The sequence below is a fragment of the Bactrocera dorsalis genome, chromosome 2 (genome assembly GCF_023373825.1).
Source record: "Bactrocera dorsalis isolate Fly_Bdor chromosome 2, ASM2337382v1, whole genome shotgun sequence".
In the NCBI taxonomy this organism is placed as follows: domain Eukaryota; kingdom Metazoa; phylum Arthropoda; class Insecta; order Diptera; family Tephritidae; genus Bactrocera; species Bactrocera dorsalis.
The window spans coordinates 68,844,682-68,862,039 of NC_064304.1; the positions used below are offsets into that span (position 1 = coordinate 68,844,682).

The 17,358-nt window shown below is 34.5% G+C and overlaps 2 protein-coding genes across 4 annotated transcripts in view; both read left to right on the forward strand.

Annotated features, from left to right (window-relative positions):
* The window catches only part of LOC105227145 (poly [ADP-ribose] polymerase), a 120,810-nt gene that overhangs the window by 56,174 nt on the left and 47,278 nt on the right, over positions 1–17,358 (forward strand). The window lies entirely within an intron of this gene.
* On the forward strand, positions 6,926–10,922 carry LOC125776769 (uncharacterized). Its single transcript, XM_049450335.1, has 2 exons — positions 6,926–8,489; positions 8,545–10,922. The coding sequence occupies exons 1-2, from the start codon at positions 8,305–8,307 to the stop codon at positions 8,726–8,728; spliced, it is 369 nt and encodes a 122-aa protein (XP_049306292.1). The 5' UTR covers positions 6,926–8,304; the 3' UTR covers positions 8,729–10,922.

Consider the following 17,358-nt stretch of genomic DNA (forward strand, 5'->3'; position numbering starts at 1 on the left):
TTATGACTGTCAACAGTGACGTGAGTGCCAAGTTGAGAGTGCGAGGACTGTTTGTTTGACGACAGGAGATATTTGGTCTTGCCCTCGTTCACTGGCAGACCCATTTGTTTTGCTTCCTTGTCCAGTCTGGAGAAAGCAGAACTAACGGCGCGGGTATTGAGGCCGATGATATCAATATCATAATCTCAAAAGAATATATAACTCATGTTATACTTTTTATGAATTAATATATGTACATAATTGTAACCTATAATAATTGTCCAACTAGTCCTGTTATATTTTTCAAAAATTTAGACATAAAAAACAGTGAGTGATTTAGTTTTGTCCAATACTGTATGTTAGCACTACGAAAAGAGCGCAAAAACGAAATGAGTGCTGTGCAGGCACATATGTTCGCTATTCACTTATGTATATTTTTTTATTTCTGTTTTTATTTTATATTTTCAAATATTTCTTTCTCAATTTGTATGCAGTCCTGCTTGTTACTTTACTAAGCATAAGCGGTACTGCGGGAAATTTGTCATAAGTAAATATTTGAATTTTTGGTTTGTTGGAGTTGTACCAAAGTAGGTACATATATATTTAAGGATATATACATGTATGTGTATATGTAATGATATAGAATATATGTACATATGTATATGTATTATACTTGATTAAACCGCGGTAATTTGAATTTTACAGTATAGTAAGCCGTAAACTAAATCAGTTTGAGTACTGATTTTCGCTAAGTTTTAACTAGGAAAGTAAACAGGCCTTAAGGGGGGAGCCTGGTTTAGAGGCTTCAAAAAATCGATTTTTTTGAAGATATTTTTGGGAAGGAGAGAAATAAGTGATTAAAGTAAAACTTCTTGGGTTTATAGTTATATATTTAAACATCATTCACAAATTTTTTTTGTGTACAAAATCTTTGATATTCCGCCTTTGGGAAGCAATTGCCGATGCATTTCGCATGTTCATGCATGATTAAATATAATAATGCAATATATTAAAATAAAACAAGTAAGTAGGGACTAAGTTCGGGTGCAACCGAAAATTTTATATTGAATATATTTGAGAAGGGGTTAGTGCCGACCAGATTTTATCGATTTTTGCTCATCCCACATACTACTTATATACCACATGCACAAAAAAAAAATTTTCCCTCAGTTTCATTTAGGTACCTTACATACAATCAACAATCATATGGAGCAAGGTCTAATGGATGTCTGAAAATCTTGGTAATAGTTATGTAGGTGGGGAGTTGTGTTGAAGGGGTCAAGTTTTCGCGCAATTGTATCTATGTATTTTAGGCGCAAAGATACACTGTTATGAATAAAATATGTTCTGCAATTTTCAATGAGAAATTTTCAAATATTGGCGCATATATCCAACATAAAGTGACCTAGAAGTTCTGGAATCTTTATATTAGGTATATGGGGGCTCAGAAAAGTATTGACCCAATTCAACCCATTTTTGAAACAATGAAATACAATGAAAGGGATTCTGTGTGAATTTCAATTTCATATCTCACACATTGAACGATATTTTCGGTCAAAAGTCAACTATTGGTATCGGGTTCATATATTCGGTGCCTAGGGGCTTGAATAGTTTTGGTTGGATTTAGACAATTATTGGTCAAAAGGTGGCTTACTTTAAAGGAATTATTACCACAAAATTTTATTCCATTATGTTAATTAATGCTTTATTTGTGTACTGGAAAGTGAAAGAATCAAATGAAATTTTGAATTGTATTATATGGGAGGACGGCGTGGTTTTAGTCCGACTTCGCTTATTTTTACAGTGACACCTGGAAAATTAAAATATTGTTACATTCCAAATTTTGTCGAAATTGCTCAGTCGGGTCCCGAGATATGGAATTTCACCAGAAAGTGGGCGGTGCCATGCCCATTGTCCAATTTTCACACCGGCTCAAACAGAGTTCCCTTATACCATCTATATACCACCCGTATAGAATAATAATTGCATGATTTCAGTACTTAATTAAAAAAATAAATAAAGCAGTACTCATTTTATGCAACTGACCATATTTTTTCAACGCGCTTTTTTTAAAGGGAGGGAAAGACGGGAAAAAGTTTAAGCTTATATGTTAAGTAGAAACCCTGTAGTTTACTAGGAAAAATAATTCATGACTCGACCTCGCCCGACACTATAACAAAAACACTAATTTCTAAAAAATTAAAAAAAATGTTTTTTTTTAATGATTCATTCTTATCCCGAAAAAACATAATAATACATTAACTAAATTAATGTGTATATCATTAATATTAACACGTTCTACCCGGGGCAGTTTTTGCGTGTTCGTATACAGCGCGTGCACGAGGAATCAAGTTGTTCGTTCAACGGAACTCTTCTATTGCGCAATAGTTTTCGTTAATGTGGAAAACGCCTACAATAAATATAAATTTATAATTTCCAATCTATTTTGTTTTATTTCTTCCTAGTATGGTTTTTGAATTAAAAGTATAAACATTTGTGTACCACCGGTGGTACACACCGCCAGATAAATGAATTTGCCTGTGTACCACCGGTGGTACACGCCGGGTAGAACGTGTTAAATAAATCCCATGTTGTCCTGAATCCATAAAAAATATTTTTAAGAATTACCTTCACGCAATAAAAAAAACCACTTGCAAGTTCGAGAACAATGGAGAGTTTCGCGAATAAGCACGTGCGTTCTGAATGAAGTCTAGATTCCGACTACTTGTGTGGCAATATAGCGGCCTGAAGGTCATTCATTTACTCGGTTCATTGTAGAACGGTTATTTAGGTACCAAAAAAAAATCAATTTTGAGTACCAACTCTGAAGTTTGTAATTTTCAATTTTGTCCGGGTTTTGAGGGTAAGTGCTCCCATGTGCGACGTTTAGTTTTTTTCTATCCTGCCCGCCAATTAAGAAAAATCATAAAAATGGAAAACTGAGAAATCGCGCGTCACAGTTTTCGCTTTCTGCCCAATCGCTCATATATCTGCTAGACGCTCATTCACTATTTTCCTTCTAGCTTCGAAAATATTTCAAATTCATCTAAAAAAATTTTATCTAAAACTTTAAGGACATATTCTTAGATTATTTTTAAAGAGATTTAAGCCAAAAAAATCGATTTTTTTAAGCTTCTAAATCAGGCTCCCCTCTTAAAAAAAAACAGAACAAATGGTTTTTTCGGCAAAAACAATTTATTAAAGTATGTCGAGCGAGTGTTTAGCCTCTACGTCTACATAACGCTTTCCTTTCATGGGCAAATACATTTTTCCGAAAAGGAAGAAGTCGCACGGTGTCTTGTCAGGTGAATACGGGGAGTGATTAACGGTTAAAATGTGATTTTTGATCGATGAGAGCAATTTTTGGTCGTCAGTCAATTTGTGCGGAACAAACCGTGCACACAGCTTCGTAAGCCCAAATGTGCGGTCAAAATGCGATAAATTGATGTTTTGGAGATGTTCAATTCCATTTCCATGAAATTCTGCTGGTTTTTTAATGAATTCACGCACAGTGCCTGGGTTCTCGTGCGTATTGTTGTTTGTATGTATGTTTATGTTTTCAAGTTCGCGCCCATATTTTTTTTTGTATTTATATATTTTTGATTTGGGAGTTTCGCGCCCAGTATATATGTATATGTTTTTTATGTTTGTAAAATTTTGTATGTGTTGGTTTTGTAAGATTAGTATGTTTTTGTCACCGCAGCTTAGTTTTTTTCCGTTCCACTACACTTGTTTTTGTATACCTATACGTATAAAAACTTATATATTTTCTACCACAGTTTTTCACCTAATATATACATATCGCTCATTTGCTGCAAGACCGGCATAAGTAAAAAAAATCGATTCTCCAGAAAACGCGTTTAAAGTTTTCAACTGACTACAATCTTACACGGTGACTCCAACCTTACACCTCTTCTCAAGCGGAGCATATAAGAGGTATTCATATGAATTTTTCACTCAACATGAAGTATGATATAACGAACAATTCTACAGCATTAACTCAAAATTCACGTTTTTTGATTTATGCCGGTCTTGCAGCAAATGAGCGATATACATATATACATAGTATATAGGTATGTTTTTTCATGCCTGGCCAACTGCACTGGATTTGTTTTTTATTCACCGCACAGGTATGTATTTATGTATACATATGTTTGTTGTGGTTTTTGTTTCTCCACTAGTGCCTTGTGAGGCTTAAAGGACCATGAATAATTTGCTGCCCAAATTTGCACACAAAAGTATCAACCACTTTCACGATTCCTTAAGGAGTCCCGGTGGTCTAGAATTTTCAAAAAATTTTTTTTGAATAGTTCGAAAGTATAGTCCTTTAACAATATACTGTAAAATTTTTGGAAGGATATTCACATTACTTTAGCTTCTACAGCCGTTTTAGCAGGTAGCGCGCGGTAGAGGGGCTCGATGAATGGATACTTTAAACACATTTATCTCAAAACTACTTTTTTCGGCGTGCCGTTGATGAAAAAAAACTATCACTCCGAATCACTTGAAATTTTAATATAATCAATATGTATCGCGGGGACTACGATCAAATTTTAATTTTAAGAACTTCGATTTTTTTCGATCTAAAACTGGTCCAAAAATAGCTGTTTTCGGAATCTGAACTTCAAAAGCGAGAAATTTTTTTAATTTTCAATTTTTTTTTGGTTGTAGTCCCAGCGATAGCTGCACTCCTACTGGTTAATAATTTATTTGATTCAGATGTTTAGAAGAGTCAAAATCAACAACGGCACCGGGAGTCATTTTTTAAGAAAGCTTTTTTTGGACGCCATTTTTAATATTGTAAACAAATTTTATTATTTAAGAAAAAAATATTTTTGCACTTTTCAGAAGTGTATAAATAAACTAAAAATTTTAAATTGATTGCTCTTTTTTTTAAACCTTAAAAAAAAATCCAGAAAACACCCGTAATTTGAGCGTCCTAGACCACCGGGACCCCTTAATAAAAATGGTCACGGGCAAATGTACAATCATTCAATGCAATGTTTATTGAAATAAATTATATATACTTGGACGACGAAGGTATGTAGGTGTATGGAACTTGCATACCCGACCGCTGAGGGATCGCAGGAGGGATTTACATGTCGCCGCATATGATCGGAATTGTGATTTCTCACACAAAATTTAATGAAATTTCTTTTTTGAACAATTTCTTTAATCGTAAAAATCGCCGAATGCACTTTATGTTCTTCAAAAAAACAAGCGTGTACGAAGTACTAATAACACTGCGCAACAAATGAAGACTTTTTGAATGGAACAGAATAGCGACCCTATAATTCAGAAAGGGCATGTTGAGTAGATCATTTTTGTAGAACAAACTTATGGTCCAGCACGTCTGAGTTTTTTTTTTACAGTGGGTCAAAGTTTTCATTTTTGGTCGAAGGGAGCTTTATACTATATGAAAAAAATGTTGTAAGTTAATGTCTGAGAGAATTCTTATGGTCAGAGTTGTATTGTGGAATTGTATGAGGATTATTTTTGTGGAAGATCTTAATCCTCTAACTGGTTTCTTTATGTGTCAATTTGACCCTTTTTTCGAGAAAATCAAAAAATATCCTTTAAAAAAGGACATTTAAGGATTAAAATATCCTACGAAAATGTTTGGCGGAAAATTTCAGTGGGGGTCACCAAAGACACCATTGTTGTACATAAAGCTCTTTACGATTGATAAAAAAAATTACACGCCAACATATACAAAGTAGGTGAAAACGTCGTCAAGTTCGGCCGGGCCAAACACTGAGTTCTCGCGTCTAGTCAGCTGTGACTTACAAATCGGGTGTGATAAAATTGAGCATAATTGACTTACTAAGCAGTACATATCGGGTGTGATTTTTACTAAAATTAATATAAAAAAGAACAATTAAAGCTGAAATAAGCATGGCGAATTCTGTTTGCAATTTGTGGACATTTTACGCACCTTCAAAGCAGAAGAAAGATATTCCCTACAACTGAAAAACCATATTTTCTTTTCTTTGGAATAGGATTTTTATGTGAAGCTTGGATACCAAAAACTGTATGTACTACTTGCGAAAGTGGTCTTTTGACCTGGTACAAAGGCGGTACTAAGGCCCTGCCATTTTTTGAAAATCACAAATCAGATACATGCTATTTCTGCGTAAATTACAAAATTGGTAGAAGCCAAAGGCACTACGCGATAGTGACATACGAAGCAACAAATAATGTCATTTTACCAGCAGTGCGCTGTGAAGGTGTTCCGGTGCCTCAACCGCCTACACATACATTTTCGGCCAATATGACATACGCTAATACAGAAATAAAAGCGGCGGTTGAAAACATATCAGATATAAGTTACTTGCCTCCTGGTGGTTTAAACATATGTCCCAATTTGATAGACCAAGCTTATTTTGATGATCTTGTAAGAGATTTAGGACTAACAAAAGATAAAGCTGAAATATTATGTTCCACATTGAAAAACAGGAATTTGATAAAAGCCGATGTAAAAGTTACATCGCCAAGAAAAAGACACGCCGATTTGGAAAGTTATTTTAAAAAATCAGAAGAACTTGTATACTCAGAGTTCGCAAATACTCATCACTGAGGAGTAAAATTTCTATCTTCCTCCTCAGTACAACACAATTGAGGAGCAATAAATTTTGATTTCCTCAATTGTGAGTTCAAAGGAAAGAGTGCTCTTCTAGAATATTTCTCTTTAATACTTATCTTATCTTTTCGCTCTAATATTTACCGCAAACGTACGTGCTCCTCAAAATAATACTTCTCACAAGAGCGCTAAGTTTCTTTTTCTCATCTCAGGTTTCAGCACTCAGTATTTTGTATCGCTGATAAACTCAGTAATGCAGCAGAGAGTGCTCTTGAGCAATTTCTTATTCTCTTACAGAGTATGTATATTTATAAATTTATGTTAAAGTTTAATTGTTGTTGGTGTAAATATTAACAGTTTTGGGTACATGCATGATTAACCGTTAATTTAATTTGTATTGTGTGTATGTAAATAATTTTAATCAGGAACACGATGCAAAAATACTGTTCTCTAAAAGAATTTCTCTATACAATGATTTTTTTTTTTTGTGATGGGTTTTTCCATACTCGGCGTTTTTTCAATTGTCATTTTGGATTAATTTTCGTTAATTTTAACTAAGCATCGTTTCAGGCTCAACGCACAAAATATCAATAACTTGCTTTTGATAAGGTTAAATGAAGAACTTTTTAATAATATGAATTTTTCTTAAGGTAATTTTTCATCAAAAAATTATCAACTTTATTTATTGAATTACTTGTGTTCTCTTTCTATTTATTGAAATATATACATGTTTTGTTTGTTTTAATAAATAAGTACTTACTTATGCACGTACATATGTATGTACAAGTACGGAAAATAACTAAATAAAAATTTGAGTGTCTATTCCTTATTTGTAAATACATATGTATATGCTTTTGCTTTTTTTCTTTAAATAAGAGACAATACTAATGACAAGTAAAAAGGATGAGTTTTATTTTTCGCATCACTTGAACACTCAGAGCGATAAAAATAAAGATAATGCGTTAGGCAAATAGTTATCTTTTAAAAATGCTCGCTCATGCTAATATATGAGTGAGCCAAATACGTGAGGAGTTTTTTTGTGATGAGAATGTTAGTTAAGCTTGCGCTCCTGAGTATTTGAAATGATGTTCTCTTGTGGAATATTTTGATGGTTTTACGAACTCTGTGTATACTCTTGCAGTATTGAAGAGGTTTTAAAATATCTAAAGCTTCCATTGGACTCTTCCGCTTGTCGACTATTTATAGATAGTTCAAAACATAGCTTAAAAGCAGTTTTACTGCACAATGGAAATCAGCATCCATCAATACCGGTTGCGTATTCCACAAAAAAGGAGGAAACATACGCAAATATTTTAAATCTCTTAAATAAAATTGAATACTATAAATATAAATGGGAAGTATGCGCAGACTTCAAAATGATTGCAATATTGACTGGAATGCAAACAGGATACACAAAATATATGTGCTTTCTTTGTAAATGGGATTCACGTGCTACCAGCAGCCATCATCATATTAAATATTTCGAAGAACGTAAAGAAAATATTATTGGTGACTTAAATGTAATCCATGAATCTCTTGTCCCAAAAGATAAGGTCATACTTCCACCGCTGCATATTAAGTTGGGCGTAGTGAAAAGTTTTATTAAAAGCTTAAATACACAAAGATATGCTTTCAAATGCATTCAAATAATTTTCCCCAGATTATCTGCAGCAAAATTAAAAGAAGGTAAAATACGGTTTTAAGAAATAATTTATTTCATTTAATGTAAACTACCTTTTCTAGGAATGCTCGTTGGACCCGATATAAGAAAATTATTACAAGATGAAGAATTTTATGGTCATTTGTCGGATACGCAAAAGACAGCATTTGACTTTATGCAGCTGGTTATATCAGTATTCCTTGGAAACTCAAAAGCACAAAACTATGCAGAAAATATTGAAAGCATGCTAATCGGTTTTGACTATATTGGCGTTAAGATGTCACTGAAGCTGCATTTTCTGCACTCTCATCTCAATTTTTTTTAAAGAAAACTTTGGAGCGGTTTCAGATGAACACGGTGAAAGGTTTCATCAGGATATAAAGGTATTGGAAGAAAGATTCAAAGGGAAATCCCAATGTGTAATGCTTGCTGAATACGTATGGGGCTTGTACAGAAACCTTGACACATCGGAACATTCACGTCAAGCTAAATTCAGGAAAGCATATTAAGTTTAATCTACTACTGCTGAAGCAAAAAAATAAATATGTACATACTATAATAAACCACTATTAAAACAAAATTATAATTTTTTTATCCACCGTAAAGAACTTTATTTACAACAATGGTGTCTTTGGTGACCCCCACCGAAATTTTCCGCCAAACATTTTCGTAGAATATTTTAATCTTTAAATGTCCTTTTTTAAAGGATATTTTTTGATTTTCTCGAAAAAAAGGGTCAAATTGACCCATAAAGAAACCAGTTAGAGGGTTAAGATCTTCCACAAAAATAATCCTCATACAATTCCACAATACAACTCTGACCATAAGAATTCTCTCAGACTTTAACTTACAACATTTTTTTCATATAGTATAATGCTCCCTTCGACCAAAAAATGAAAACTTTGACCCACTGTAAAAAAAACTCAGACGTGCTGGACCATAAGTTTGTTCTACAAAAATGATCTACTCAACATACCCTTTCAGAATTATAGGGTCGCTATTCTGTTCCCAAAATGCTGTTGGACAGTGTAATTATTTTGTTTTGACAGTTGGAAAAGGTGTCACCGAGAGTCATAGAAAAGCCTCCACCCACTCTACCCGGGGAAACCTGGCGCACCCTTACAAAACAGAGCTGTATACACCACAGCCTATGATACCTCAACATAACACCAACACAACTCACTCCTCTGTACACTAACCTACTCAACAAAGGGATGGACAATGGAATATCAGACTCATTCGATTCCACACTGCGAAGCGTAAACACTAACTTTTGCTTCGATCAACTTTCGTTCGACACCCATCCCTCGCACTGCAATATAATCATTTGCACAGTTTATTCGATCAGCGAATAATTATCGGGACATTCGATTTCAAATTGACAATCGTTTCTTTCAACATCAGATACGTTTATGTCAAATTATTTTAATTGCAACAAACCTTTGTTATAAGAAATAAAGAAGGGTTAAGTTCGGCGGCAACCGAACATTTTATACTCCTGCAACTTGCATGAATCAAAGCCAGGGAAATTCTTTAAGGTGTAAGTCTAATCATATAGAGTAAAGTCAGCCGAATGTTCGAAAATCAGGATATTAGCTATATGGGGGCTAGGTCAAGTTTTCGCTCAAATTTCGCTCTTTTAGGCACAAAGACACACTGTTATGAATAAAACACGCTCTCTCATTTTCATTAAGATACATAACTAATATATTGGCCGATATATGCAGTACAAAGTCACTCCGAAGTTCGAAAATCCATATATTAAGTTTATGGGGCTAAAAGAAGTATTGGTCCGATTCAACCCATATTTGACATACAGACATACCATTATAAGAGAATGATTATCCCTTTATTTCAGTTATACTTATATATAACACATTGACCGACATTTGCGGTCAAAGGTCTACTATAGGTACAGGGGTCTATATATTCGGTACGTGGGGCTTGAAGAGTTTTTATAGGATTTCAACAAGTTTGGTCATAAAGGGGAACATATGTACAAAGATATTATTTGTGCAGAGCTTTATCCCGCTATATTTATTGCTTTTTGATGTCCGTACTGAAACTGAACGAATCAAGTGGAAATTAAAACTGTGTTATATAGGAAGTAGGCGTGGTTGTTGTTCGATTTCGTTGAAATTCACATTGTCAGAAGAATGCCACGTACTAAATTTTGCCGAAATCGGTTGGACGGGTCCCGTGATATGGGGTTTCACCAAAAAGTGGGTGGTGTCACGCCCATCGTCCAATTTTCACACCGGCCCCATAAAGCTCTCTCATACCATTTCGATGGTAAAATTTTATGTCTCTAGCTTATTTAGTTATTGTTTTATCGCGCTTTTAGTAGTTTTGAACAGTACCATTATATAGGGAGTAAGCGATCCTCCGATTTCATCCATTTTCACACTGTCGGTAGAGGTTCTTAAGATTTGTACTCAGGGGTCGAATCGTCACATCCGTGCACGGATCGGCAAACCTACGAAAGAAAATTACGTGATACGTCAATCGTATGCGGTGATTGGCATTATGACATACGATAGCAAACGGATCGTAATGTATTTTCAATTCACAATAGTTTTTAAATTCCACATTGCTTTGGATCGTATTTTTAGGTCACAATAGATGTGGAACTGTCAAAACTTGCGAAATTTTCAATAAACTAACAAAACCTAATTAAATATGAAAATTAATTCATGTTTGCTTTTTTCTTTGAGCTCTAGTGAAAGTAATGGGCATAAAGAAATAGTGCGGAGGTAGCTAGGAGATCGTAGCAATAGCGTAGGTATAAAAAAAAAATTATGAATCCTCATTAATAAAATTTTCTTTGTAGATGTTGAACAAAGCATTGAAATCTTAAAAAGACGGTGGAGTATTTGAAGATATGACAAGAGAGGAAGGTATTACCCCACAAATGTGGAAGATTTGCTAACATTTGTGAGGCATTACATAACATCTGCATAAAATTTACAATTAGTTATGACCCTTAAAAATTGCGATTCTTATCACACACAAAAAATAACGATATAGCGAACCGCTTCACCACAATCGACCAAATAAATAATTTTAATTCAAAAATGTATATATACTTTTCCTGGTAAATAATTTTATTTTTATTGGCAACTAAAATACAAAAATTTGATCACATAAATAACTTTTTTTTTTTTTAATTTTTAATGAGATATTCCATTCATTGGTTTCTTGTTTATGTTCTTTATTCCTAAAAATTATAAAAAACTTAAAATTTAAAAAAATTTTGCTCACATTTCCATAAATTTGTATATTACGATTGATAGTTTGCGTTCGAACGACTATTCGAACGAACGGATACGTTTATATACTCTTTCACGTGTGTCATTATGCCAGATTACGATAGAAGCGTTGTAACGGATGTAACGATTCGACCCCAGCAACTTCGAAATTATTACTGTCAAAAGTGACGTGGGAGCTAATACGCGACTGTTTGTTTGATGACAGTAGATATTTCGCTTTGCCTTCGTTCACTACCAGACCAATTTGCTTCGCAGAAAATCGTTCGGTTGTCTGTTCTGATTGCTTTTTAAATAAATTTTACTATGCTTGAATCTAGTACTACAGATAACCATATTTCGGACAGGTCGAAGTCGATCAGCTTCAACTCATTTGTGGAGGTTTCATCATGGAGGCTGAATTTACCTACTGTTGTGCGAAAGTTACCTTGTTTTCCCACCCCGGTGTCCTCGTCCTTCGTTGGGGCGTGGGCGGAAATCAGCGATATGGTGAATAAATTCGCTTTGATGCGGATTGTGGCTAGAAATTCATCCACTAGGGTGAATGCCAGGACTCGACGACGGAGTCACTTTATCACCACGAATACAATAGAATTTGCGCTCCTTTAAATGCCCCAAGGACCTACTCCTCTCAGTTCTGTCCATTGCACTTCTTGGACGGCGGTGATGTCAGCTTTGCCTTTTACGAGAACATCAACCAGCAGCACCTTCCCAACTGAGAGACTGGACATTACAGGGGTAGGCTCGGTGCGTGGCACGTTAGTAGCCGACCGATCGGTTAACGTGGGTGATCGTGCCACGATATGTGGCATGAATGGGTGGTCGTAGTTTTCTTGCGGTAATATTAGTTGTTGATTATGGAGATCCATATATTCTTTCTATCGGCGGCTGAAATCGTGATGCAGAATTTTTATTCTTTTCCATCGATATAATTAGGATAGCGACTTCACACCTGTCTCAGATATGGCCAGAATGCATGCTCCTTTGAGAAAATGCCCTGGAGTTAAGGATGTGAAATTTGAGGGATTTTGCTAAAGGATTGTAAGTTGCCGTGAATTGAGAACGGCTTTATTCCGAATTAGTTATATGAATATGTTACTTCATAATTAAATTTGTAACTTCCAGCTACCCTTTTAAAGTGCGATTTGAAGGTTTTTACAGCTGATTCCAATAAACCACCGATAAGAGGAGCGCATGTTGGGGATAAAAGCTTCCCTTATCAAATTGGTACAAAGCTCAAGGTGAGAGCAATTTGTAGCGTTCCGTTATGCGTAGTGTAGACTTTGCATACGAAAATGCAATATAAAATTCCTGGCGGACAACGTGTTGCATGAGGCGACGTTCGGTGCGAAGCATTAATATGTGGATAAACTTAAAAGTAATGTGGTATAATTTTGGGATGGCTTTCGTTATACATTAGCCTTGAATTGTCAAGTCGACCATTCGTGTTAGAAATAGTTTTCCCATCGTAGGATTTGTATTTGAAAAATGTCGTTCAGATTGTTAACGAACTGGGACCAATTTTCTAAGCGAAGAGGTTTGTAGCTTGTATCTTGATAGCCCAAAACCACTCTGCCGGGCCGAAAAGCTTTACCACCGAGGATAAAATCTGTTATGTTTTTGTTATGGCAGATAATGCGGATATGGACACAGTCGTGTATGAAAACTGTTCACATATCCCCTTCCATTGGATGTCCAGATCATTTTTATACTCTTGCAATCTGTTGCTACATTGTATTGTATAATAGTTTTTTTTTCACCTAGCGGTTGTATGTATCACCTAAAACTAGGCGAGGTAGATATAGGGTTATATGTATCCGTCCGTCCGTCGGTGCAAGCTGTAACTTGAGTAAAAATTCAGATATCTTGATGACATTGGTATGCAAGTCCGTTAATGTGTAAGATATACTATAATTGAAATTTAGAAATAATCTTTTCCTGTCTGTATGTAAAAAATGGGTTGAATCATGTAAATACTTCCCTTACCACATAACTAACACGATTTTTAATCTTCCAGGTGACTTGTAAATGTAACAGTGCATTTTTGTGACTAAAATGGATAAGTTTGGGGAAATACATGATCTAGCCTCCATATTACGAACACATAACATCCGGGTGACTTTACTCCATATGATTGTGATTGTACCTTAATAAACAACCTCAGGGAACATTTTATTATTTACCGTTTAACTTTCATAACTTTAACACTTGAATTGGCAATAGAAGTCAATATTCATACAGTTCAACTGTATATATAACAGTTGGATTCCGATCCTCTGGTTGACGTTTTACATCTTACGAAAAATTAAGGAAGTTTTGGGAATAAGAATAATTCGTTTCCATATTAATCACAACCCCTGAAAACCAGTATTGTGAGAATTAGGGTGGCTCATTTGGAACAAATACGTCAGCATGCCGAACATGGAATGCCCATGGTATTCTAATGGCGTTAAATCACAACTTCTTAGGGGCCATTCAATGTCAAAATTTTTTTAAATAATCGAATCTCCAAACTTTTCTGGCAAAAACTCGGTTGTTGCACGTACTGTGTGGCTCGTTTTGTTAGAACTAGAAGTAGTCAAGATAAAATTCTTCCAATTGGAGCCATAAAAATTGGTTATCATCGATCTATACCGCTCTCCATTGATAGTAACGGTGTCATCAGCTGCATTTCGAAAGAAGTACGGACCGATGATTCTACCATTCTAAAAACAACCCTTATCTTATTTTAGGTAAATGAAATAGTTTATAAATAATATGTGGTTTTGACAGTTTTTTTTTATTTATCACACCACTCAAATGAAAGTCTCCCTCATCGTAGAAGATTATTTTCTTAAAGCTACAATTCTTTATCAAAATCTGCCAGATTGTGGTTGAGACGGTCAAAATTCTTCAAATTACGTTCCTGTAGATCTTCTGAGAGACGAATGTTCCCACTAATCCTGAGTTGGGCATCGACTGTTTATAAAATGCAAAATTGTACAGGTGATCATGCAGTAATTTATCTGAGTTCTCGCTTATGGGGCACTTAGGAGGTGCAGATCTTTGGGCGGTATTCGATTTGACAAAATTGACTGTTTAAGGTTGGTACGTAAAATCCCATGTAACAGTAAAGAATTAGATGAAATGATTATATTAAGAAGTAATAATTAGTGAGTGGTGAGTTGATACGTAAAATCCCATGTAACAGTGAAGAATTAGATGAAATGATTATATTAAGAAGTAATAATTAGTGAGTGGTCAATATCGCTTATAATATAATATCACTTAGCATCGCAGTTTATACTAAACATAGAAATCATTAAACGCTTTCAAATCAACATTCGAAAATGTTTACACAGGGGTAAATATTTTTCTTACCATTCCATATACATAAGCATATTCCAGATATACGACTGCAATGACATCTATTGACAAAAACGATAAAAAGACTTTTTCGACTACCCAATATAAACTTATAGGCCAATATTTTTCGACACCTAATGAGGCGGTTGATGTGTGCAGTACGGATATTTTGAAGAAACCTCAATCAGAGTGACAAAAGTGTTTCGAAAATTGGTTCAAACGCATGCGAAAGTATATATCGTCACCTGAAATGCAAAATAATGTATCATCAAAAAATTCGAAATTGAGTGTCTTATTACGAATTCGATTCACTACTTCAAATTACATACATAATATTACACATGTTCAACATTTTCAGGTTTTGCGCTTAGATATAAACCAGTTTTAACCAATATTAAAAATTTTTTTACCCATGTTCCATTTTATTTCGTGTTTCATTCATGCCACTGTAAATTTCCGAAAATGTTGTTACGTTGTTTTGCATTTCAGGTGACGATATGTAGATCTTAATAGAGAATATTTTGAAAAACAATAAAGCGATTTTCAATGATAAAAATTAAAAAAAAAATTCTAATCCTGAAAATTAAAAGGCAACTTTACTTTAAAGTTTTCTAGCCGGCTTGCACATGGACGACTATTATTTGAAATATCTTTGAACTACTCCGAATCGTATATATACCGACTCCCTTAAGTTTATTTTTAGCCCAAAAACCGCTTTTCTATCAACTGTTTTAATATTCCCATTTTTTCAGCCTAACACATGTTTTTGTGACATGAACAAAACAAAGTGTTTATTATGGAAAAATTGCCACAAATGTAGAAAATAGCTACAGATTCCTTCTATCACCTATAATTTTTTTGCTATGAGGATTTTTGTTTAAAAAATAACAGCGAAAGATATATTATTTTATTAACATCAAAATATTACTTTCGATTTTTTTCGGCGATATTTTGTTTTTGGAGTATCCCTTAACAATGTCCAGCAGTAATCGGCAAGCAAACTGGCACTCCACTTGCCTTGGTACCGTTTCTCCATAGCAGAAATGTCTTGGTTGAACCGTTCTCCAAGTTCGTCACTTACGGACCCTAAATTTTCGGGTAAAAAATCCGGACGGGAGTCCAGAAAGTGAATTTTAAGGGACATGTTGCAACCCATTTTTTTATTTCAGCTTTCAAATTTCCAAGAAAATGTTTCACAACGCTTTTAAATACACTCCAGGCTCGTATTTCAGATTCATTGATCATTTTCTCAAATGTTTTATTTTTCATTAGTTCTCTTATTTGGAAATTTTTGTATCAGATACTTCATTAAACTCAATTTAACAATTCTTTGCAAAGGTGTTAGTAATATCTGTTTGGGATCAACTAGAGGTTCACTGGTAACGTTTTTTGTCCCGGAGTGACTGCCTGACGTACTGGCCACTGCCACTGTGCAGTCCTTTTGTCCCATTCGCTAAAGAAATCAAAAATATTTCGTACATCCTAGTTGCATTCCAAGAAGAATGGCTATTACTTTTAGGTCTTCACATACATATTGCCCTACCATAATCATGATAACGGATATGGTCTAAAAGAACTCTCATATTCTCATATGAGTGAAGCGCACAGATGAATATTTGTTATCGTTATGTATTGGTTCAGTCTTTAAACTAAGTTTAGAGGAATCAATGATTAGACGCCAATCACGTAGATCAAATTTCTGTCCTAGTGCGTTAAACAAAAGGTTAACTTCTGAACAGTATACTAGATCCCCTTCTTGAAGAAAGCTATTTGTGAGGTCTTTCTACCTTTTTCTGTAAAAAGTAATATCTACATCACTTTGGAGAAAGTTACAATCTTTTAGTCTGAATGCTAAAAGTTTGGACTACGATTTTGAAGGGCTTAGATCTCGAACTAAGTCATTAAGTTCACCCCGTGAAATTAGATGCGGCACTATTGATCATCCTGGTAAATCAAATAAAGGCTCGGTTGTCATTTCCTTTGCGGTTTCTGTAACATCACTTGAAGATCTAGTCGATTCTAGTTCTTCATCGAGAATCCTTGAGTCTACTTTTGGAATAGGAAGTTGTTCACTGTGTTTGGCAGGTCTTAAAGCTGATGGTAAATTACCTTTAAGTGGCTATACCAGTGGGACACTTAAAAATTTTTTTTTTTGCTTTTTCGATAGTTTATACATATATTCAAAAATATCCTGTGAAATCGACAAGGTCGTATCTTGAATAATTTTTGAATGGCAGCGTTGTAAACAGCGACCGCTCAGAGGTGCAAACATATATATGTAAGTGAAACTCTAAACGCGTTTTTCTCGAAACGACTTTTTTCAAAACTGCTGACATCATAACTCAACGAAAAATTTACCGATCGACTTCAAATTAAAACTGGGTATAGTTGAATATATTTGCTATACAATACGATCTTTTTGATTGCTTGAAAATTTGATTGGAAAATTGTCAATTTGGCATTAAAAAAACTGCCATTTTTTTGTAAAAAAAAAAAAACATTTTTTTTGTAAAAAAAAAAAACATTTT

Coding starts and splice junctions, on each gene's coding strand:
- LOC125776769 (XM_049450335.1), top strand. CDS start 8,305: ATGCTCGTTGGACCCGATATAAGAAAATTATTACAAGATGAAGAATTT. Junction 8,490..8,544: donor ATCGGTTTTGACTATATTGG/CGTTAAGATGTC, acceptor AATTTTTTTTAA/AGAAAACTTTGGAGCGGTTT.